The sequence below is a fragment of the Saprolegnia parasitica genome (assembly GCF_000151545.1).
Source record: "Saprolegnia parasitica CBS 223.65 unplaced genomic scaffold supercont2.78, whole genome shotgun sequence".
Taxonomy (NCBI): domain Eukaryota; phylum Oomycota; class Saprolegniomycetes; order Saprolegniales; family Saprolegniaceae; genus Saprolegnia; species Saprolegnia parasitica.
This window is the reverse complement of record NW_012156472.1, coordinates 38,917-58,027: the sequence shown is the minus strand read 5'-3', so window position 1 is coordinate 58,027 and position 19,111 is coordinate 38,917. Positions and strand designations below refer to the sequence as shown.

Sequence of the window (19,111 nt, the reverse complement as noted above, 5' to 3'; positions counted from 1 at the left end):
GTTAGTGACGGCTAATGAAGGCTACCGCGGCAGAGGGGGCACGAGTGGTCCTTGGCGAGCCACGGCAGGACGCAGTCGCAGTGAAAGACGTGGCCGCACGGCAGCGTGACCGGAGCCGCAAGTCCAACGCCATCCATATCGAGCTCGCTCAGGCAAATGGAGCAGTCGCCGTCGTCTAAAAAGACGGGCGCCACGGCGTCGAGAGCGACGAGGTGCGCGGTTCCTGCTGCAGCAGAAGCAGTAGCGCGGTCGCCTTCTTGCGCAGCTCGTCCTTTTGCAGCGGTGGTATTTCCAGAAACGCGTCGAGGAGCTCGAGGAGCTCGGTGCAGCGACTGTGCACGCGCAAGTCGGCGTTCGACTCAAAGACGACCGTATGGAGGTACAAGGACGTGCGCACCTCGAGGCAGCCGTAGAGAAAGAGCTTGAGCTTGTGCTTGCGCTCGCCGACAATGCGCTTGGCGTCAAAGAGGCTCTTTTTCGGAAAGTCCAACTCGAGCACCGGCGCGACGTGGATGGCCACGTTGGGTGGCACGCGCTCCATGGCCCGCAGCAACGTCGCCTTGAAGCGGTGGCACTCCGAGTACCGGCGGTCAATCGCCCAGCGCGCGTTCGGCGACGCCACAATCGTGTACGTGTAGTTGGTGTAGGCCGACCCGCCGCGCAGCCGGACGCGTGACGCCTGCGCCGTGAGCGCAACGTGCTTGAGCGTCTCGTGCTCGAGGTCGCGGAGCCGGCCAAACCAGCCGTGGCGCGGATCCCGAGCCATCTTGGTCGCGACGCAGAAGATGATCAACTGCCGCCAATCAACGTGCTAAAAATATGCACCCGCCCATATATACCTGGGGTTTCGTATCGGTCCGGATCAGATAGTCGATGCTCGGCGTACAAGGAGGAAACCACTCGAAGCAACTGCGACCCGGCGCCGCTCCCCGCTTCTGCCGACTGGCGCAGAGAAGACCAGGAGCTCGATAAAATGCACAATGAAATCGCGCCTGCGACCGCTGTCCATGGCGACGGCTCATCAGCGTCGGTGGGACGGATGCAATGATGCGTTTCGAGTTGAAGTTGGGTCGCAGAACACACGAGCAGGAGAAGCCATAGCTACTTGCAAGGCAGCGCTTCAAGCCGGTGTCCGTGCTCCTGTTGTAGTAGAGTTCAATGCTCGGCAAGTGGTGAGAGCCATCTGGATTCATGTCCGATCAAGCAAAGCCCTACCAAGGGACTCGGTCATATCCGATATCCGATCGACAAGCAGACGCGTTCACGTGCGACTGCGCGGTATTGCTATCGTCAACGCCTGCATTTGTTGAGCCACGCGCCAAAGAACTAGAGACGATCGACCCATCCTCTCAAAGCTTCTCGTGCTTGAAGTTGAAGCCGTCGGTTCGCTTCCACACGAAACGGCGCACCGCCACACGACGGCATGTTTAGCGTACCATCAAGGTCGCGACCCGAGATCGCGCGATCGCTCGCTCGTGCCACCTGTACGTGACTGCACGCTTTCGAGGCGTGGGCGTCCACGTGGCAGAAAACAGAGTTTGGACCACGGCTTTTTACCGCCACTTGCGTGATGGCCGTGGACCATGCAGAGACGATAAAGTCCATTCGATTGCAAGACGGAGCGGTTGCCTCTCTCCTCGACCAAATGAACTTGCACGACAACGACGTCATCGACAAAGAAGCAAGGAGGTTGTTGACACGCATCGGTTTCGTGTGGTGTACAAAGTGCGATCGACTCGGTAAAGTGCGCTTTGCCCAATAAATAAACTGGCATGGCAGACAGGCCAGACGACGACGCGTATGAGCTCGAGGCCGCGCTGATGGACATGGACCAGAACGAGGTCGCGTACCTTGGCGTACCACTTGTGCACGTGACGCTTCGGACGCTGCGGCAGCGCGACGAGACCACGTTTGTGCTGCAGTACCGCGAGTCGCACGAGATGCGCCATGATGTCATTGGGATCGTGCGCGACGCCGCGGAGACGCGCCGCCGCGGCCGCCTCGAGAGACGCAGCAGCAACGTCTTTGGCGGTCTCTTTACGTCGCTTGCGCGCGTGGAGAGAAACCCGTATGCGCAGCATGCCGACGAGATGTTTTTGGAGCTCATCTCGGCGCCGTCAACGCCGCCGCGCCCAACGACGCCACCGCGCGCCCGGTTGTTTGATGCAGTACCAAAGACGAGCAAGGTGCGGCAGCACTTTCAGCAGCTCTTCCAGACACTGCCGGGCCAGCGCGCCGCGAGTCTTCTGGTCAAGCCCGTCCAGCACTCGTTGTGCAGCGTGCTCTTTGAGTTTGCCGAGATTTTCCATACCTTGTACGCATCGGCGAGGTCGCGCGAGGATGCTGCGCACGCCGCGCTTGACGTGCGCGAGTTTGGCGGCGTATTGCTGCAAGTGCTAAGCTTCAAGTACCCGCCGCTCCAGCACGATGCCTCGCTTTTGGAGGTCGCGGCCGAGAGTGTCGAGGACGCACTGTTTCTGCACTTGCAGCCAACACTCCACAATGTGTTTGCACAGGTCTACGGCGCGGACGACGAAGCGTGGAGCACCAAGCTCGCGCACTTGAAAGCGTTGCCACTCGACGCGTACGACATGCCACATCGGTTTCAATCTCCTTGCTACGACGACGCGATCACGGTGCTCTCTGCGCTCGGGAATGCGCGAACACCAAGTGCGAAAGTCCGCTGCGTCGCTGCGACTTGCACGAGCATTGACCGCTGCATCAAACGCCATTATGCCTCCGACCCCAGCATGGCAGTGGATCGGCTCAACATGTACGACGCTGCTTCTCCTCGTCTTTTGTCTGAACAAACGCTACTGATGGTAGCTCGGCCGATGACTTGCCCTCGGTGCTGGCCTATGTGGTGGCACAGGCTGTCGCGACACACGGCCACCTCGCGTCCTACGTTGCCCTTATGGACGCCTTCTTGCCTCCGCGACTGGAAGCTGGCGAAGAAGGTTATAGCCTTGCGATGCTCCACGCCGCCTTGACGCACCTTGAGAGTATCGAATAGCTACCTCCAGTGCAAAGATAAACAAGTACGAGATTGTCGTCTCTCATGTGACAGCCGTGTCGACGGCTCATCCGTCGGTGCAATCTGGGCACCCAAATGCAATATTTTAAGCATAGTTCTCTTGGTTTAGCAAGCTTGCTCCATCTGGACCCAGGAAATGAAAAAAAGTGTACTCTGGCGAATAGAGAGTCCAGCCGCGATCGGCGACCTACCGAACGTCGCACCAAGCGCTGGTGTTGTGAGCACCTGCTCGAAGGGTTTTAAGAATTAAGAATAAAATCTGTCAATCGACCAAGATTGTCCAGTTGACCAAAAAAGATGGTACCATACCACTCTGGTCACGACTTGCCGGACAGTAATGGAGGCGAACTAGAGTACTAACTCTTTCTTGACCCTTTGCCTACGCACGACTTGCTCGGTCCGGATGTAATCCGACGAGCTTTTCCTCGTCATCTCGCTCCTCCTGGCGCATGACGATCGGCTCCCACTGGAGCTGCTTGAATAGGTGCCACAAAGCGATAGCGTAGGGCATCTTTCTTGGCCCGTCGGCGCATGCATCCGGCTCCAAATGTTATAGTGCGGTTAGTTCAAACGCGATGCTTGCTGGATACGTAGGGGTAGGTGTTCGAATCGAGGGTTAGGGTAAAAACGACATTGCGATTCTTTGTTCCTCAACGTGTTCGTCCTCCGTGTACCCGCGTGGGTAGTTACGGATATATCCAACCATGGCACGGACCGTATACGCTTCTGGAACTCTGGAATGGATGAATGCACGCGACCTGGGTGTGAATGTCGTGGAGGTGGGGTGCTTTTACCGACTTTACACCCTTTCCGAGTACAAAGGGTCTGTCGACAGTAGTTTTTCCACTAATATAGTGGTATTTTGGAAAGCATTTTCACTTGTTCATCGACATCCGAACCATGTGCATGACCTCGTTCTTCGTTGTACGCGTCACGACGGTTGCCTTGACTGTCGGGCTCGCCTACATGATCTACAATTCCGGCACCGCACCTGGCGAGGACGCCACCGCAACATCATTGATCACCGATGAACAACCTGCCCTCGACACCGAGACGCCGGAGCTCAACGCTTCTGCCATCTTGGAGCTTCTTCGTGACACACAAGAGCGCCAGCTGAACGAGGTGCAGTTGTCTCTTGACGCATCCGCGCAAGCCACAACCAATTTGCAACAACGGCTCGATGCCTCCAATACGGCCGTAGCGGCATTGGAGGCCACGGTCCGTGCTTTGCGGAACGAGCGAGACGCGATGGCAGCAGACCACCGCCGCACGATCGAGACACTTGGTATCGAGCACCAGCGCCAGCTCGCATCAGCGCAAAGCCATCTCAACGACTGCAAACAGGAGGTTACAGCTCTGCGAGACCAGCTCGATGCCTCGATCGCCTCCCAGGCTGCCACGCAAGCATCGCTCGATGACGCTATCCAGCAGCATGAGACGTCAAGCAACCAGCAAGCAGCTACGTCATCCGCACCTTGCTGCTGGAGTAAGATGCAGTGAATGCAATGATCGATACCTTGAGAGATGACGTGGCTACGATCACCGACGAGTGGCACCGCGCCGTCTCGAGCCGCCTCTTTGAGTGTCCACGCTGCGGAGGTCTGGACGCCACGCCCTTGATATGTCGCCAGACCCGGATATCGAGGAAAAGGCGCGGTGGCCGTGCCTGAACGCGCTGCCGTTGTCCGCCATCATCGCAGTCCCACCGCAGCTGGCACCGATTCTCGAGACACCCGAGGTCGACAATGACGACGATGTTGCTGGCCCACACCGGCGACGACAGCTGAGCAAAGCTGGTCTCTGGTCGATCAAGTTCAAATCGAAGCGCAAGCTGCCACCAGTCGCCCTGCCAGTCACCCATGACTTGGTACCTCCGTAATCACGACTCGACTTTATTCGCATGCTGCGTTTTGACAGAGTACCTTGAGCAATCGAGACCCTGATCAAGACCAAGTTGTGGTTTTTCGTCTGTTCTAATAACGTTAGCGCAGACAATATGTCAATGGCTGGACATTTAGACGATCGCTCCATACAAGATCCCGCAATGTGCTTCCTCTAAACAGCTCTAGATGGTTTGACTGCTTCTGGTGCATGAAGATCTGGGAGAGACAGGGACCTGAGACGACACACGTCCGGGTGAATGGCAATTCAGTTTGCAGAATGCTGGTCTTTAAAATCGAAATACAACGGCGTTGGCGTCGCTTGCATACAAAGAGCAAGATGTCAATGACAATGGTGTAAAATAATATCGAGGGCGACCGTTGCTTACGCCCGCGGATGCCTCGGATTGGCCAAAAAGAGCGGTCCGGCGATCGAGGATTGGTTGAAAAGGACGTTGGGAAGATCGTAGACGTTGAGCAATTTTTTGCATCGCGGCGAATATTTATTTTATTTTATTCGCCGAATTTAGCCACCATTTCTCGCTCGACGCTCCCGACCGAGGCCAGCGGCCGGACCATGACGACCATCTTCGACGGCTACGACGAGGAGTACAAGAGCCTCGCGCAGTCCATCTCGATCAAGATCAGCGAGATCTCTTCCTACGAAGATGCGCCCGGTACGCAGGCCATGGCTAGCGTCCTCCTCATGCTCATGCGCTACGTAGACAAGAAGCGGACCGCGATCACGCACGTAGGCGACTTAATCACGCAGGCCACGCAGCTCGTACGCACGCACAAGCGACTACTGCGAGGCTCATGCAATAGCTGCGTAGATCCAGCAAATGGACCTTGAAGTGCGCAGCCTCGACGCGGCCACGAAGCGCGAGCTCTCCAAGAAGGTCGACCAGTACAAGAAGAGCCTCAAGTCGCTCTCGGACGATCTCAAGCGCATTCGTGAAAAGGAGGAGGAGAACGGGCTCTTTGGCTCAGCCGAAGCCCGCGCACGCATGCAAGGCGCCACGCAAAAGTACGTGGACGTCCGTCCCGCCACGTGCATCACGCATGCTCCTTTAGGCTCAAGCAGACGGGCGATCGCATCTCGGCCGCGCACCAAACCGTGCTCGAGACGGAGGAAACAGGTACACGCTCGCATCTCACGAGCGTCATCAAGAGCTCATATACCGCGCTGCCTAGCCATTGGCATTCAGGAAGAGCTCAGTCGGAACCGAGAAAAGATCGAAGCGACGCACCACAAGGTCAAGTCGGTCAACGACATGGCACGCGCGGGTGGCCGCATCCTCAATCGCATGTCGGCGCGGGACAAGCGGCAGAAGCTCATCTTGTACGGCGTCATGGGCTTTATGATCCTCGCGATCCTCATTGTGCTCTTCTCGACGATCTTTGGTCGACGTCGCTAGCGACAATCGTCGTCGTCGAGGCTTTCGTACAGATTATCAAGCAGTGTTTCTTATTTTTAAACCGCAAAGCGCTCGTTTTGCTCGTGCGAGTGGCGCAGCACCTTGTCCTCGTTGCGCGGAACCGGGTTCGCATGGCGAAGGTCCACCCGGCGCACTTGCTTCTTCTGGACTTGGGCGTGGCGCGAGATGGCGGCGTACCCCTCCCGGCGCGTCTTGAGCGAGTGCGCGACGACTGCAATCATCGACAAGAGACACGCTGCGACGACGAGCACATGCAGAAAGAGCTGCCCAAACGGCACCGCATGCGACTCGGACGCGTCTTGCACGGGCAGAAAATCAGGCAGCGGGCGCAGCTCTGGCTTGCCACCTTGCTTGTCAGAATCTACCGACATATCCATTGCTGGTAAATGGTGTCTATGGTTGTTACGCACCAAACACTTGAAGACTATCGACAAGGGTCCAGCGCTGGGTGGCGTTGGCCTGCGAGAGCAGTAGCTGGTACTTGGCCACTTGACCAACGTCAAAGTCGCAGGCATGGCTATATACGCGCTGCATGAGCCACCCTCGATAGAGATGACTATCGTACGCGTCCTGCGGCCGAGTTGTTTTCTTGTCGTCATGGTCAGGCGTCGCGAGGCAAGGGGCGACTTGCACTTGCAGCTCCAAGAGATGACTCTCGTAGTCGCCGGCCACGGGCTTGTCGATGGCCGACACGATGAGCATTGGCAGCACGGGTGACGCTGTGTTGATCATATGGTTGAGCTGGTCAACGCCATAGCGTGTGGCGTCCGCAAGCCATGCGCAGCTCGCCGGCGTCGAGGCCAAGAGCTGGCCCATGCACGGCGAGAGGTCGGTGGCGTGCGTGGCCGTCGCGAAGGCCACGACTGCCGGGCTGCCAAGGAGGCTGGCGGCAGAGGCAGCTATGGGCGCTAGCGCAAGACCGAGGGCGACGCGCATGCTGTCGGCAGAACGAGATGTGCCAAAGCTTCGGCCAGATCTTTCGAGCTCGAGTGTTCGAAACGGTGCCGATTGGCTCTGTATCCGGATATGAAATCCTTAATAGTGTATTGGTATTGATGTCGATATGAATAGTGTCATACTAGTATCTAGCAGAAGACGAGCCCTTACGCTGCAGAGCTCAAAGTACACCATCGACACGACACAAGACCATGAACACATCTAGTCAACGCGCAGACAACCGGTTGTAGTGCAAAAGAGCTCGCTGGATCCGATACACGCGGTCTTTACCCGACATCACACTATTTAGGGCATATATACTGTCGGAAACAGTGCTCGAGGCGACATGCATGTCCGGATACTCTGGACAAGCATATGTGTGTTTTACGTGCGAAACTAGTTTCTCACTACTGCCGAACAATGCTTGCCACCAAGCTGCTGCGGTGTTGCACGTGCACGAGGGCTCCCATGAGTAGCTTCAAGGTAGATCATAATGGATGAGCCATCTACACGCATATTATGGTACTTGCAGGGGAGCTGCGTTAACCCAAGCGAATGCGAGGCGCTTTGTTATTTTCACGTGAAAATATATTTGTCCTCGGTGATATTCACGACCCGTGAAAAAGGTGGGACACGTAGGACACACAATCTTGTTGGAGCGTCGGTCATGGCCAGCACGACGACGACCTCGCCGCTCCGGCGCGAGGCCGAAGACCGCGTGCGCCTTCGCCGCGAGGAGCTCAAGAAGCTCTGCGTCGTGCAGGACGTCAAGAACCACGTGTCGCTCGACAAGTACTTTCAGCGCGCCCACGTCATGTACCGCCAGTGCCAGCTCTACGCGATCCAGCACGACTACGACCACGCGTACGCCGACGCCTTGCGCTCTAAACGCTCATATGCATGTCAATGCTGCGTAGGTACATCTACCTCTGGCTCATGGTCCTGTACGTTGCGCCTTGTGCCTGCTTGCACGCGTCAAGCGCCGTCTGCTTCTGTAGGCTCTTCCAGTACCGCATCCCGCAGCATCGCGAGTACCACCAGGCCAAGTACGCGGCCGAGAAAGCCCGATTGAACGACGTACCGCGCGTTGGCATCGTCGTCCCGAGAGCTCATCCGCCGCTGCGCGTAGAAGTGCAAGCAGGCGATGCAACTCCTCGACCAGATCCTCGATGGCATGCTCCGGGAGGAGCTCGACCAGCTGCAACAGCACCACGAAGACGAGTACTTTATCCTCCAACACGGAGAAGACAATGAAGAAGTTCAAGCAGCAGCATCGTCGGTATCGTATCCCACGTCGTCGTCGGCTGCCGCCAAGGACCCCGCCGGCCTCTCGCTCGAAGCGCGGCTCCAAGCGCTGCGGATGCTCGCGCCTCAAACACCACCGCCGCAGCCAAAGCCGACCAGTGCGAGACTGGACAGCCATGCGCGTGCCAAGGCCATGGACGCTCTCAAGATGCCGAGTCGCGCCACGTTGCCGCCACCGGAAATGACGCCATCGACAAGATACCCCTCAACGTCGTCGACAGTCGCTGCGAGGGCAAAGCCTGCCTCGGATTCCATGTCGTCTCGGCGCCAATCGCTCGAGAACCGAACGCTCTCGCTGCAGTACGTAGCGCAACGCTCACTGAATAATTGTCATCTCATTCGAGTAGAAATGAAGTGCGCGAGCTCTCGATTCCCGCCAACTTGATCCAAGATTTTATTCGGATCGCCGACCCCAATACCCGCAAGCCGCCGTACGGTATCGAGACGTGCGGCATCCTCACAGGCACGCTCGTACGTTCATGCATCGGACGACTCTGCGCTGACGCGTGCTGTCTCTAGACTGGCTGCAAGCTCGCGATCTCGACGCTCATCATTCCAAAGCAAACGGTGCTGTCCCTTGCAAACTTGTCGTCGTGACGAGACATGATCCTGGTAATGATGATGATGACGATAATGGTAGGGCTCGTCCGACATGTGCACCATGACGCACGAAGAAGAGCTCTTCGAGTACTGCATTGCCAACGACCTCCTCACGCTTGGCTGGATCCACGTACGACGATGCGAGCGAGTCTTTGCGTTGATTCTCTTCGGCCGAGTAGACACATCCGTCGCAGACGTGCTTTCTCTCGTCCGTGGACATCCACACGCAGTGCGGGTTCCAGTCGATGCTGGCCGAGGTCAGCGCCACGCAGGCCGCTCGTCCGCTCACTCGTTTACTTAGGCCATTGCGATCGTCGTCGCGCCCCGGGACGCGCAAAAGAGGTGGGTCGAATGCGTTGATCAGGAGGAGCTCATGGACGCGTAGCATTGGCGTCTTCCGGCTCACGTCGCCCCATGGCATGGAGCTCATCCAAAACTGCAGTCTCTCGGGCTTCCACGAGCACCCGAGCAACCTCGAGATCTACTCGGACGCGTTGCAGATCGTGTGGTCCCATGCGGCGCACGCCCGCGTCGTCGACATGCGATATTAATCGTGATATCGTCTTCATCTTACGAGCTGCATCGCGCAACTACTGCTTCTTGAACTTGCCGACAGCGGGCACCGTCTCCTTGCTACTTGCAGCGGCGTCTTCGCGGAAGGCCTCAAGGATATAGACAAAGATAACGACGTTGACCATGCCAATGGCCCCAAAGCCGCTAGCACCAACATGCATCAGTCACACTCGAGATACGCTTGCACTACCTCCACATGGTGCGGTTCTCCCAGCCTACATGCACATGCCTCAATCCTTCTGTCGGTTGTGAGATGGAATGTATTACCCGCGAGGAGTGTGTCGTGCAGGACATAGTAGGTCGCAATGGGCACGAGGAACATGAGCACCGTGAAGAGCGCGAGCTTCATGATGACGGCGCGGTTGTGCGCCTGGTTCCTACGTCCGCGAGCGCGCTAGCACGAGGGGCGACGGCGACGACGTACGCTGCGCTTCGGGCTGCCAACGCTGGGGCCATGTCGCCACTTGGATTTTCGCCGCTTTTGATTGGTCCGTGCTGGAATTCTCATGTGGGCATTTTATTACTGGAGGTTTGTAGGACGAGGACGCGATTTCGTGTATTTTATGACCAAAGGTCGCAATCACCTTGGAGCTGGAGAGACCACGCATGGCGGAGACGGTGACGCGCGAGGCCGCGCGCCGGCAGACGCTGCGGCGCCGGTCGTCGTCCAAGCTCGTCCCGCGACGGCTCTCGTTCCCGGCGCCGACGCCGAGCCAGAAGAAGGCGCGACGGCGCGAAAGCAAAGTGTTTGAGTTTGAGGCGAACGCCAAGGTCGAGGACAAGGTCGCGTTGACGCCCATGGAGCCGCTCGCCGTCCCCATGAGCCCCAACGTCTTCGGGCCCATGAGTCCGCCACGCGTGGACGCTTTTCGGCTGGATGTCGTGGACGAGCATGCGTCGCAGTCGACCATGTTGCCCTCGATCTCCGAGGTGCCACAGGATGAAGACATGAGCTTTTCACAGGCGAGTCCGCGCCCGCGGCGACGCACCGTCAAGACGCCCAAGGACCGCAAGGTCTCCCTTCCGCCAAGCGACGACGACGACGATACTGCGCAGCTGCTGGCCGAGAACCCACCGCCCGTGTGGTCGGGCGCCGAGTCGTCGTCCGACGAGCACGACGCCTACGATGACGACGCACCTTTGTCACAGAGCTTCAAGAACGAAGACGACATGCGGCGCCTTAGCCAACGGCTCCGCAACCAGCTCGCCAGCGACGACGAAGACCACGGCGACGACGAGACGTTGCCGCAGCTCTCCCAGAGCGAGATTCGGTGCGCCATGGACTGACTGGTCATTGTGCCTCCTCATGCCTCCACGCTAGCTCCATGAAGATTCGGCTGACGCGCGAAGCCAACCGACATTTTGGGTACCGCGAGTACTCGGGGCGCATGGAGCTTCCGTCCCAGTACGCGGTGTACGCGTCGGCATCACCCACTGCGCCAGCGCCGCCGCCACGCAGCTCGTACGTCCGCATCGGCGACACGACCAACCGCTCGTAGGCCTCATCCGCCCTTATGCGTGTCCTCCTCTTATCGCCTCTTTAGACCGCCCTTTACGCCCGACGAACTCAAGTATCTCATCGACATGGCGCTCGAGTATGGGCCGCAGTGGGCCTATATCCTCCAAGAAGGCCGCGCATGCGGACGTCTGCTGCCCTGTCGCACGACAAACAAGCTACGGGTACGGCCCCTCACAGACGTCTCGAGGACTCGGCCATGGATTCGATGCCCATTAGCACAAGTTTAGCCGGCTTGCGCGCAAGGGGGTTCGCATGTCGGCGGCCGCCAAGCGCCGCGCGAAAGAGACACCCGAGATTCCCCGCAAGCACAAACCGTACACGCCCGCCGAGCTCGAGTATCTGCACATGGCGTACCAAGAACTCGGCCACAGCTTTGCTGCGATCTTGGACATTGGACAAGCCATGGGGCTTTTGAAGGGCCGGACGCGCCCTGACATTACGGTCCGCCTTGACTTGAGAGATGCTTGATAGATCCTGCTTCATATTTAGGTCAAGATCCACAGTACGATCAAGAAATTTGCGCGCTGGGACACGGCGCTCTTGGGCAAACACGCGCCCCGATCATTGCGCGTGGACGTGCCAGTCCGGTTTGGCACGCTCCCGCCGATGCTGTGCAACATGCGGCTGAAAATGAAGGTGTACAAGCTCAAGCGGTTCATCCACGCCGAGTACAACCTCGAGATGCCACTCTCGTACTTGTATGTGACGCTCGACGGCGACGACGACGCGCTGGTGCTGGACGACACCATGACGATCGACGAGTGCGTTGGTCCCAACGACATTGAGCACGTCTGCTTCCGCGTCGCGATGACCCCGGGCGCCGTATGAGCCCTTGTAGCAATAAATGAAAGTATAGATAGTGTTTGGATTCTACTAACACCCGGGCAGGAAAAGCAAAGCAGCTCGTGACGACGCATCGCGAGAGCAGCGTTTTTTGTGTCGAGAGCGACACGATGCGAGTCCAAGTGTGACGGCTCCAATGTCTCGAGCGCGATCGCATCACCTGTAGCGCCAACCGGTCAGAAGACAGGCCCCGAGACACGATCTAGTGCCACGGAGCCAGATCACATCTTTTGCGACCGTCGACCTGTCCAGCGATCGGCCGTTTTTGACGTCGCTTTGATCGCGGTACGAGAGGTCAATTGACAGGAGGGTGGAAGGGATGCAGTAGCGTGCAATGCAACATCGTTGTATGTGACTAGCGATTCTTGAGGTGCCGAGAGGTGGCCTGCAAGCTGAGCGAATGGTGGCGGCGCGCGCTTCGACTGTAAACTTCAACGGCCAGAGATCCGCTTGGCGCAGTTGTCGTCCCTGGCGTAGGTCGGAAACATCGTCGTCCTGGCTTGTTTTTCTTTCCTTTTCTTCTGGAATTTTGCTCTTCAAACTCCACAATCGACGCGAGAACGTCTGGCGCCTGCGGTTGAAAGTCATTGTTCAATCTATTCGTATTCTCTCGATCTGCCCAGTGCCTGGTCGTCACACAAGTTGTGCTCCTACCAACGAGCCTACTCCCCCAAGTATCGGTTCTGGTGCCGATCAAGTGTAGTGATGTCGACGGACCCGTTGTACGCGGAAAAAAGGTACGACGCTAACGTCGCCTACGCTGTGACGTACAGGGTGTCCAACAATCCATCCATTCCACAGTTCCTGTAGACGGTCGTTGCCATAGTTGGATGGTTCATGAGAGAGGGTAGTCAATAGCATGCCAACACGAGAGCAAGGAGCTCGCATCGCCAACGTCATTTTACACGCAAAGTTACACCTACCCCTACGCACCTCTCGCGTTCCGTTGCATGCCAATGGCCACGATCGCTACTGAGAGGAGCCTCTCGTCGACCTCAGATTTGGTCTCCTGTCTTCCTACTATGTGCCTCTATCCGCCCAAGCGTCCAATTTCGCCGCCATATTCGAATGAGAGGATGGATCTCCGTGCGCAGCTCCCTTTCAACGACCAAGTGCTGGTGCCACCTCCCACGCATTCACGCGTACTACATGTAGCACTACTATTAAGACAACATGTTCCTATAACTCTTGGAATGAAAAGGATTATAGTCGAATGAAACGCAGTAAACTGCTATTAAATATACACACACAACGCAACTCAGCCCGTCGAAAACTCGACCGACTTTTTGAGGTTGTTGTTGTAGTACAAAAAGTCGTGGAAGCGAAAGTACGCGAGCATCTCGAGCGTGCCGACCGTGCTTTGCTGGTGGCAGTCGCGGCCGCGGTGGCCATACTGCGCGCAGACGCTGCAGCGGTGCTCGCCCGTCGCGTGGCGCTTGCTGCCGCAGAGCACGCAGCCCTCGGCGCGGTACGGGCACGCGTCGCCGCGGTGGTCCCCGCGCCGCGTGCAGTACCGGCACCGGTGGTGGTCCGTTTCGTGGTCGACGCGGGCACAGAGCTTGCACGGCTCGGTCGAGCGCGCCTTGGCCGCGTCAATGAGCTTGTCCATGCGGCGCGAGAGCGGCAGCATCGAAAAGCGCGTCGCGCGGCGGCGGCCCATCGACGCGCCGTCCTCCTTCAAAAACACCTTGAGCATCGCATCGGCGTAGCCTTCCGAGGTCGGCGGAAATGCATGCACCGTGTCGAGCGGGTGCATGACGTTGAGCAGCTGGTACCCGCCGTAGAGGAGCTTGAGGCGGGCCGCAAACCCCGCATCGCCGACGCGCGGCGTGCCGAAAAACACGCCCGTCACATTGGCGAGATTGCACTTGGGCACATTGCACTTGGCAAACGCCACGTCCGCGAGCTTGAGGCAAAAGAGCTGGCCGAGCATGCCGCCCATCGAGTACCCCGTCACGTGCATGGGAATGCCGTTGGCCACGTAAGGCAAGACGGCGTCAATGAGCCCTTCTTGCACCATCTCGTCAAAGTACGAGAGCAGCGCCTTGTGCACCTTGACGACTTCGGCGCGCGCATACTTGTCGTCGTCGCTCTCGCCGTCGTTGCTGAGGTCGCCGCTGCCCGAGCGCGGCTTGCGGCGCATGGAGAGCATCTCGGCTTCTTGGCACGTCATCGTGCCGCTGCGCTGGAGGGTCGGCACGGTCGAGGCCGCAAACCGAAGGTCGTCCACCGAATGCAAGTCAGTCCACTCGACGAGACCGCGGTTAAAGTTGACGGCCAGCATGTTCTGGATCGCTTGGCGAATGCGCGTCTGCTCGCCCTCCGACCACGCCGAGCCAATCTTGGACGCAATGTAGCTCAGCATCTGGTGCGCTTGCGAGTAGTCGCCGCCGACGGTCGCCGTGACACCCTGCGCGAGGCCGTACAGGGCCGAGCCGAGCGAGAGGTGGCCGACCTGCTCCTTGAACTCGGCAATCTCGTCTTCGGCCCAGCCGCCCCAAAAGTCGCCCCAGAGCGCGCGCACCGTGTCGGGCGTACCGGCCGGCGAAAAGGCCACCATGACATCCATGTCGCCGTCGACGCGCTGCCAAATGTGCACGCGGGCGCAGTGGCTGCGGTTCTGGAAAATGTGCTTGAGCTCGTAGATCGGCGACGCATCGCCAAGCGACCGGTCGACGCGGACGCGGACGCCAATCTTGAAGGGCACGTTCTTGTTCCCATCCGCGTCCACGTTGAGCGTGTCGTTCTCCTTCATCATGGAGAATTTGGCCGTCATGAGCAACAGCGCCTTGCTCTGCTTGAGGATCGCGCGCGACGTGGTAAAGTTGCGGTGGGCCTCGACGAGCGCGGCCGCGCACAGCGTGTCGAGGTCGACGTCGTTGTCGAGCTTGGGTGCGACGATAAACTCTTCTTGCTCCGAGATGAGCGCGAGCTCGTCGGGCAGCATCGGCGAGTTGGCGACGACGAGGTCGACGCCCCAGCGCTCAATGTCATTGTACGCCGCTTCGTGCATGAGGTTCTTGTCGGCCACGGCCTTGAGTGTGATGAGAAACGACGTTGGCGCATACTCCTTGCGGATCTTCCGGATCAAGTTGGGCGTGCGCACGAGGTTGAGCGTGAGCGCGTTCTTCTCCTTCTGGGACGGCGACGTCGGCATGCTGTCAGCGTTCAAGTTGGAGTAGATCGCGGTCGTTGTCGACGACGGCACGTAATAGTCGAGGACCGACGCGCCAAGCAAGATGAGCCCGCGCGTGTTGACGACCTCGAGCGCCATCGAGGCCATGCGGAGGTAGTGCATGTACTGCTGGACCGTCGTGAAGCGGAGGTGGAAGAGCCGCGCCGACGTGGCTTGCGAGCTCTCGAGCACCTCGGCAATGAAGGCCTTGCGGTCGGCGTCGTCGCTGCGGAACACCAAGCTACCTTCGTCGTCCATTTGGCACATGGACATGAACACGTTGTCTTGGATGTAGCGCTGGAAATGGCGCGAAAAGGGAGCGAGCGAGCCCTGCCGGTGCAGAAAGAGCACAGCGTAGCCGGCGCGGAGAAGCTGCTCCGCGCTCGCGGCGCCGCGGTCGCCGTATGAGACGGCGTCCATCGATCCTTGGTCGTTGAGCGGCACGGTCGCCGAGCCCGACGTGACGAGCGCGACGCGGCGGCCGTCGGCCACGTGCTGCGTCACAAAGGCGGTGACGGCGTCGCGGTAGTGCGCGAGGGCCCAGGCGTCCTCTTCGGGAGTCGCATCAAAGAACTGCTGGACGTACGCGTCTGAGTCCGAGTCGACGGCGCCGCCGCTGATCTTGTGGCGCAGCGTGCCCCAGAGCTCCATTCTCGGCGAGGTAAAATAAGATCTGGTGCTGAGATTGCACCACAACGGCTTGATTTTTAAACTCGGATAAGAATAAAAATACGCGGACTGTCCCAGATTTTTTCTGTTTCCACGCGACGGCCATAGCCAGTGGCTGTTGACGAAACAGACACGGCGTATTTTATTATAACGTCACACTTGTTTCGCGTAAAGTTGACGACGTATATCATGTATGTTCTTTTGGGTCCAAAATAAGCACGGCGGAAATATTGATGTTGCCGTTAAGTTGTGGCCGTGCCGGTGATCAGGATGACGGACGCAAGACCGCGCCATGCATTTTGGGTGGCCAAACTTGAGCACTGCTTCAAGTACCCAAGCTGCAAGAACCCCTACAATAAAAGTACCTTCTCCACAGAGGCACAGGTGTAGGACGCGGACTCGGCTCCTCGTCGTCGTCGTCTCACATTTCACCGCTTGCAGCCACCGCGCCCGAGCGATGGACGACCTCCCGACCACTGTCGCCACGAACCGTGCTGCAAGGCACCGCCCATGAGACGCTCGTCATCCAGGCAATCAGCCGCCGCTGTCGTCGACGTAAGGTGTTGCTCACGGTCCATCAACAAGCATCAGCCATCAACATGCCTCCGCATTTGACAACGCAGCCGCGTCCATCGATGGCCAACGACGATGTCCCAAGACGGATCACGCGAGAACGCCTCGCGTAATGCTACTGCTGCTTGCCAGTGGCGACCTGCGCTGGCGACTGCATAGATACTAGAAGAAAGGACCTGCACTAATGACGGTGATGCTCAAGGGGCGCGGTCCCATGCGCCTGTCTGCCGCGTCAACAAGCACACTCTACGCGCGTTCGCCGACCTTTCTTTGCGTAAGGATACGAAAAGGCAATCTTGTGTTGCGTGTCATCATGTATCGTCAGGAGTCGCAGCACACTATTTGAAGACACCTCACAGTATCTCGTGATCTTGACATTGCCGTTAAAAGTATCCGTCAATTATCCGTAAAGTGTCGTAAAAAGACGTAAAGATTTGCGCCAATCAATGCCGGCGCGACGAGAAAGGCCGTCATTGGCCAACGGTCGACGACGATGGACGCTGCCGACGACGTCGACAGCAAAGGGCCGTCGCGCCTGGGGCGCAAGCGTGGCCCGGTGTACGAGCACTTTACGCTCGCGTCCGAGCGCGGCAACATAAAGCGCTTCAAGTGCAAGCACTGCGAGAAGGAGACGAGCCAGAACCGCAAGCGGATGGAGCACCACCTCGAAGAGTGCCCCGTGCTCCAGCCTGCGCCATCGCGCGAACCGTCGCCGTTGGTCTCCAGCGGCGAGACGACGCTCCAGCCAGGGCGCAAGCGTGGCGCCATCTACGAGCACTTTGTTCTGAGCGCCGAGACGCTCAAGGGCAAGCGCTTCAAGTGCATCCACTGCCATAAGGAAACGAGCCAGAACCGCAGCCGCATGGAGCACCACATTGCGGTCGAGTGCGCCGCTGTGGATGCGGCCGCCAAGGCAGCGGTTCATCGCGCTCTCGAGAGTAGCGAGGATGTCGTCACCAGCGCCTACAGCGACAAGATCGTTCTCGCCCTCATCACCGACAACGTGCCATGGACGCTACTTGAGAATCCGTTCTACGTCGCGGCGTTTGGCGCGCTCCAGCCACCGGGGACGGCGCCGCTGACAATGGCGGCGGCGCGCTCGATCGTGCTGCCGCGGCTGCAAGGCGCTCTGCACGACGCCATGCGCCGCTTTGTCGAGAACGCGCAGTGCCTCACGCTCGTGCTCGACACGCGTGCCGACGAGTACACCAACGTCGTGCTCATCAACGAAGACGCGACGGCCTACCTCTTGGAACGCATGGCGCCGAGCATGGACGGCGCAACGATCTTGGCGACCGTACAGTCGTACCTCTCGTCGCGGCAGGCGACCGTCAACGTCTGCAGCAACGAAAGCAGCGCGCACGCGATCTACGTCACGCTCACTGGCATTTGCATGGGTCACGTCTCGCTGCGCCATCTTGCTGCGCTCTTGCGACACGTCCCGGCGGTGGCCGCAGCGTGCAACGCTGCCGTGCGCGTCACGTCGGTGGTCGCGTCTCGTCCCGAGCTGCTGCACGCCTGGCCACACCCAGGACAAATGGCCATCGGAGCGCGGTCGTGGCTCGAACACGCGGTGGTTCTCAAGCAAGCGATTCGGTTGCAGGCCGAGCTTGGGGAAACGCTCCTGCAAGCGGACGATGGCCCTCTTCTCCGCCTCGGGGACACCCTTCTGGCACCACACGTGGTGCTGTCGGCGCTCTCTGCGATGCCCGGTGTGTCGTCCGGCATGGTGGCTGCGACGTGGGCGTGGAGCCTCGGTGCCGTCGTCCACGCCGTAGGACTCGCCGACGACGTCAAGGCCGCGTACACGTCTGCGATTGAAAACGAGCTGGTGACTTTCGGCGAGCAGCACTGGATGGCGGCGATGGTGCTAGACCCGCGCGTCCACGGTGCAGGCTTGTCCCCGAAAGGCCGGCGCGCCGCCGAAGCTGCGATCGTTGAGCTCGCTTCGTCGCGGTATCCGACGCTGGAACCGGCCAAGTTGCTTGCGGGTTTGCATGCGTACACGACCAAGACGGGGGACTTTGGCGCAGCGCTGCACTGGGAAGCCTTTTACGTGCGATCGCCACGCGTCTTTTGGGGCCGGTTCAGCGACTACGCCGAGCTCTGCGCCGTCGCGAGCCTCGTGTGCAGCTACACCCCGCTCGCCGCGTCCATCGAGACGTATATGCGGCGCGCCCAGGCAACGTCGCCGTGCATCGAGACGGACGCAAGTGTCGCGAGTCTCCGGTTCGCCCATGCCTGCCCGGCCGACGCCACCGCAGTCGCTGACGCGTACGCTGTCGCCACCGATGTGGCCAATGCGCTTCCGTCGCACAATGTGTTTCGCCCAATCACGGAGCTCGAGACGGCTCGCAACGACGAGCGCTGGTCGCAAGACGGCCGCCCGCTTCTCGAGGCGCTGGCCTCGGTCGCATCGAATTCTAAGAGCACCCGTCCTGGCACCACCCCTGGGCGATTTTCCGTCGACTGCTTGGACACCTCGGTGGCGGGCTGCGCCAGCGTCCAAGCAGCCATGACGGCGTACCTCGATCTTGTCCAGACATCGCGATAGTCCGCATGTAC

General features: G+C 59.1%; 9 protein-coding genes across 9 annotated transcripts; 5 read left to right on the top strand and 4 right to left on the bottom strand.

Annotated features, from left to right (window-relative positions):
* Positions 1-11: 11 nt before the first annotated feature.
* Positions 12-766, bottom strand: SPRG_12565 (hypothetical protein; the record flags this gene model as incomplete). Its single annotated transcript, XM_012351311.1, has 2 exons — positions 12-147; positions 195-766. The coding sequence occupies 2 exons, from the start codon at positions 764-766 to the stop codon at positions 12-14; spliced, it is 708 nt and encodes a 235-aa protein (XP_012206701.1).
* A 997-nt stretch (positions 767-1,763) lies between these two features.
* On the top strand, positions 1,764-3,045 carry SPRG_12564 (hypothetical protein). The gene is made up of 2 exons (XM_012351310.1): positions 1,764-2,773; positions 2,827-3,045. Exons 1-2 carry the CDS (start codon positions 1,773-1,775, stop codon positions 3,011-3,013), a joined length of 1,188 nt encoding a protein of 395 aa, XP_012206700.1. The 5' UTR covers positions 1,764-1,772; the 3' UTR covers positions 3,014-3,045.
* Positions 3,046-5,491: 2,446 nt separating this feature from the next.
* SPRG_12563 (hypothetical protein) lies at positions 5,492-6,332 on the top strand (the record flags this gene model as incomplete). The annotated part of the gene is made up of 5 exons (XM_012351309.1): positions 5,492-5,591; positions 5,640-5,698; positions 5,748-5,941; positions 5,989-6,053; positions 6,109-6,332. 5 exons carry the CDS (start codon positions 5,492-5,494, stop codon positions 6,330-6,332), a joined length of 642 nt encoding a protein of 213 aa, XP_012206699.1.
* Positions 6,333-6,334: 2 nt separating this feature from the next.
* On the bottom strand, positions 6,335-7,330 carry SPRG_12562 (hypothetical protein). The gene is made up of 3 exons (XM_012351308.1): positions 6,919-7,330; positions 6,764-6,870; positions 6,335-6,714 (listed from the first exon to the last, which is right to left on the bottom strand). Exons 1-3 carry the CDS (start codon positions 7,287-7,289, stop codon positions 6,389-6,391), a joined length of 804 nt encoding a protein of 267 aa, XP_012206698.1. The 5' UTR covers positions 7,290-7,330; the 3' UTR covers positions 6,335-6,388.
* Positions 7,331-7,935: 605 nt separating this feature from the next.
* Positions 7,936-9,776, top strand: SPRG_12561 (hypothetical protein). Its single transcript, XM_012351307.1, has 10 exons — positions 7,936-8,153; positions 8,207-8,233; positions 8,288-8,366; positions 8,419-8,894; positions 8,942-9,065; positions 9,114-9,161; positions 9,235-9,324; positions 9,374-9,451; positions 9,496-9,536; positions 9,580-9,776. Exons 1-10 carry the CDS (start codon positions 7,957-7,959, stop codon positions 9,743-9,745), a joined length of 1,326 nt encoding a protein of 441 aa, XP_012206697.1. The 5' UTR covers positions 7,936-7,956; the 3' UTR covers positions 9,746-9,776.
* SPRG_12560 (hypothetical protein) lies at positions 9,696-10,229 on the bottom strand. Its single transcript, XM_012351306.1, has 4 exons — positions 10,192-10,229; positions 10,035-10,144; positions 9,958-9,982; positions 9,696-9,911 (listed from the first exon to the last, which is right to left on the bottom strand). Exons 1-4 carry the CDS (start codon positions 10,221-10,223, stop codon positions 9,785-9,787), a joined length of 294 nt encoding a protein of 97 aa, XP_012206696.1. The 5' UTR covers positions 10,224-10,229; the 3' UTR covers positions 9,696-9,784.
* Positions 10,230-10,312: 83 nt separating this feature from the next.
* On the top strand, positions 10,313-12,159 carry SPRG_12559 (hypothetical protein). Its single transcript, XM_012351305.1, has 5 exons — positions 10,313-11,038; positions 11,089-11,262; positions 11,312-11,447; positions 11,503-11,727; positions 11,776-12,159. The coding sequence occupies exons 1-5, from the start codon at positions 10,374-10,376 to the stop codon at positions 12,112-12,114; spliced, it is 1,539 nt and encodes a 512-aa protein (XP_012206695.1). The 5' UTR covers positions 10,313-10,373; the 3' UTR covers positions 12,115-12,159.
* A 1,186-nt stretch (positions 12,160-13,345) lies between these two features.
* On the bottom strand, positions 13,346-15,963 carry SPRG_12558 (hypothetical protein). The gene has a single exon (XM_012351304.1). It carries the CDS (start codon positions 15,953-15,955, stop codon positions 13,388-13,390), a length of 2,568 nt encoding a protein of 855 aa, XP_012206694.1. The 5' UTR covers positions 15,956-15,963; the 3' UTR covers positions 13,346-13,387.
* A 1,048-nt stretch (positions 15,964-17,011) lies between these two features.
* SPRG_12557 (hypothetical protein) lies at positions 17,012-19,100 on the top strand (the record flags this gene model as incomplete). Its single annotated transcript, XM_012351303.1, has 1 exon — positions 17,012-19,100. The coding sequence occupies exon 1, from the start codon at positions 17,040-17,042 to the stop codon at positions 19,098-19,100; it is 2,061 nt and encodes a 686-aa protein (XP_012206693.1). The 5' UTR covers positions 17,012-17,039.
* Positions 19,101-19,111: the final 11 nt, after the last annotated feature.

Excerpts from the sequence above, each read along its gene's own strand:
- SPRG_12559 (XM_012351305.1), top strand. The coding sequence starts at position 10,374 with ATGGCGGAGACGGTGACGCGCGAGGCCGCGCGCCGGCAGACGCTGCGG. Across the intron at positions 11,263-11,311 it reads GGCGACACGACCAACCGCTC|ACCGCCCTTTACGCCCGACG; the intron begins GTAGGCCTCATC and ends TCGCCTCTTTAG. Across the intron at positions 11,728-11,775 it reads GGACGCGCCCTGACATTACG|GTCAAGATCCACAGTACGAT; the intron begins GTCCGCCTTGAC and ends CTTCATATTTAG.
- SPRG_12561 (XM_012351307.1), top strand. The coding sequence starts at position 7,957 with ATGGCCAGCACGACGACGACCTCGCCGCTCCGGCGCGAGGCCGAAGAC. Across the intron at positions 8,234-8,287 it reads TACCTCTGGCTCATGGTCCT|GCTCTTCCAGTACCGCATCC; the intron begins GTACGTTGCGCC and ends CTGCTTCTGTAG. Across the intron at positions 8,367-8,418 it reads AGAAAGCCCGATTGAACGAC|AAGTGCAAGCAGGCGATGCA; the intron begins GTACCGCGCGTT and ends CGCTGCGCGTAG.
- SPRG_12562 (XM_012351308.1), bottom strand. The coding sequence starts at position 7,289 with ATGCGCGTCGCCCTCGGTCTTGCGCTAGCGCCCATAGCTGCCTCTGCC. Across the intron at positions 6,871-6,918 it reads ACAACTCGGCCGCAGGACGC|CCATGCCTGCGACTTTGACG; the intron begins GTACGATAGTCA and ends GCGCGTATATAG. Across the intron at positions 6,715-6,763 it reads CGATAGTCTTCAAGTGTTTG|ATTCTGACAAGCAAGGTGGC; the intron begins GTGCGTAACAAC and ends ATATGTCGGTAG.
- SPRG_12558 (XM_012351304.1), bottom strand. The coding sequence starts at position 15,955 with ATGGAGCTCTGGGGCACGCTGCGCCACAAGATCAGCGGCGGCGCCGTC.
- SPRG_12560 (XM_012351306.1), bottom strand. The coding sequence starts at position 10,223 with ATGGCCCCAGCGTTGGCAGCCCGAAGCGCAGC. Across the intron at positions 10,145-10,191 it reads TTGGCAGCCCGAAGCGCAGC|GAACCAGGCGCACAACCGCG; the intron begins GTACGTCGTCGC and ends TCGCGGACGTAG. Across the intron at positions 9,912-9,957 it reads GAGAACCGCACCATGTGGAG|CGGCTTTGGGGCCATTGGCA; the intron begins GTAGTGCAAGCG and ends TGTTGGTGCTAG.
- SPRG_12564 (XM_012351310.1), top strand. The coding sequence starts at position 1,773 with ATGGCAGACAGGCCAGACGACGACGCGTATGAGCTCGAGGCCGCGCTG. Across the intron at positions 2,774-2,826 it reads GCAGTGGATCGGCTCAACAT|CTCGGCCGATGACTTGCCCT; the intron begins GTACGACGCTGC and ends TACTGATGGTAG.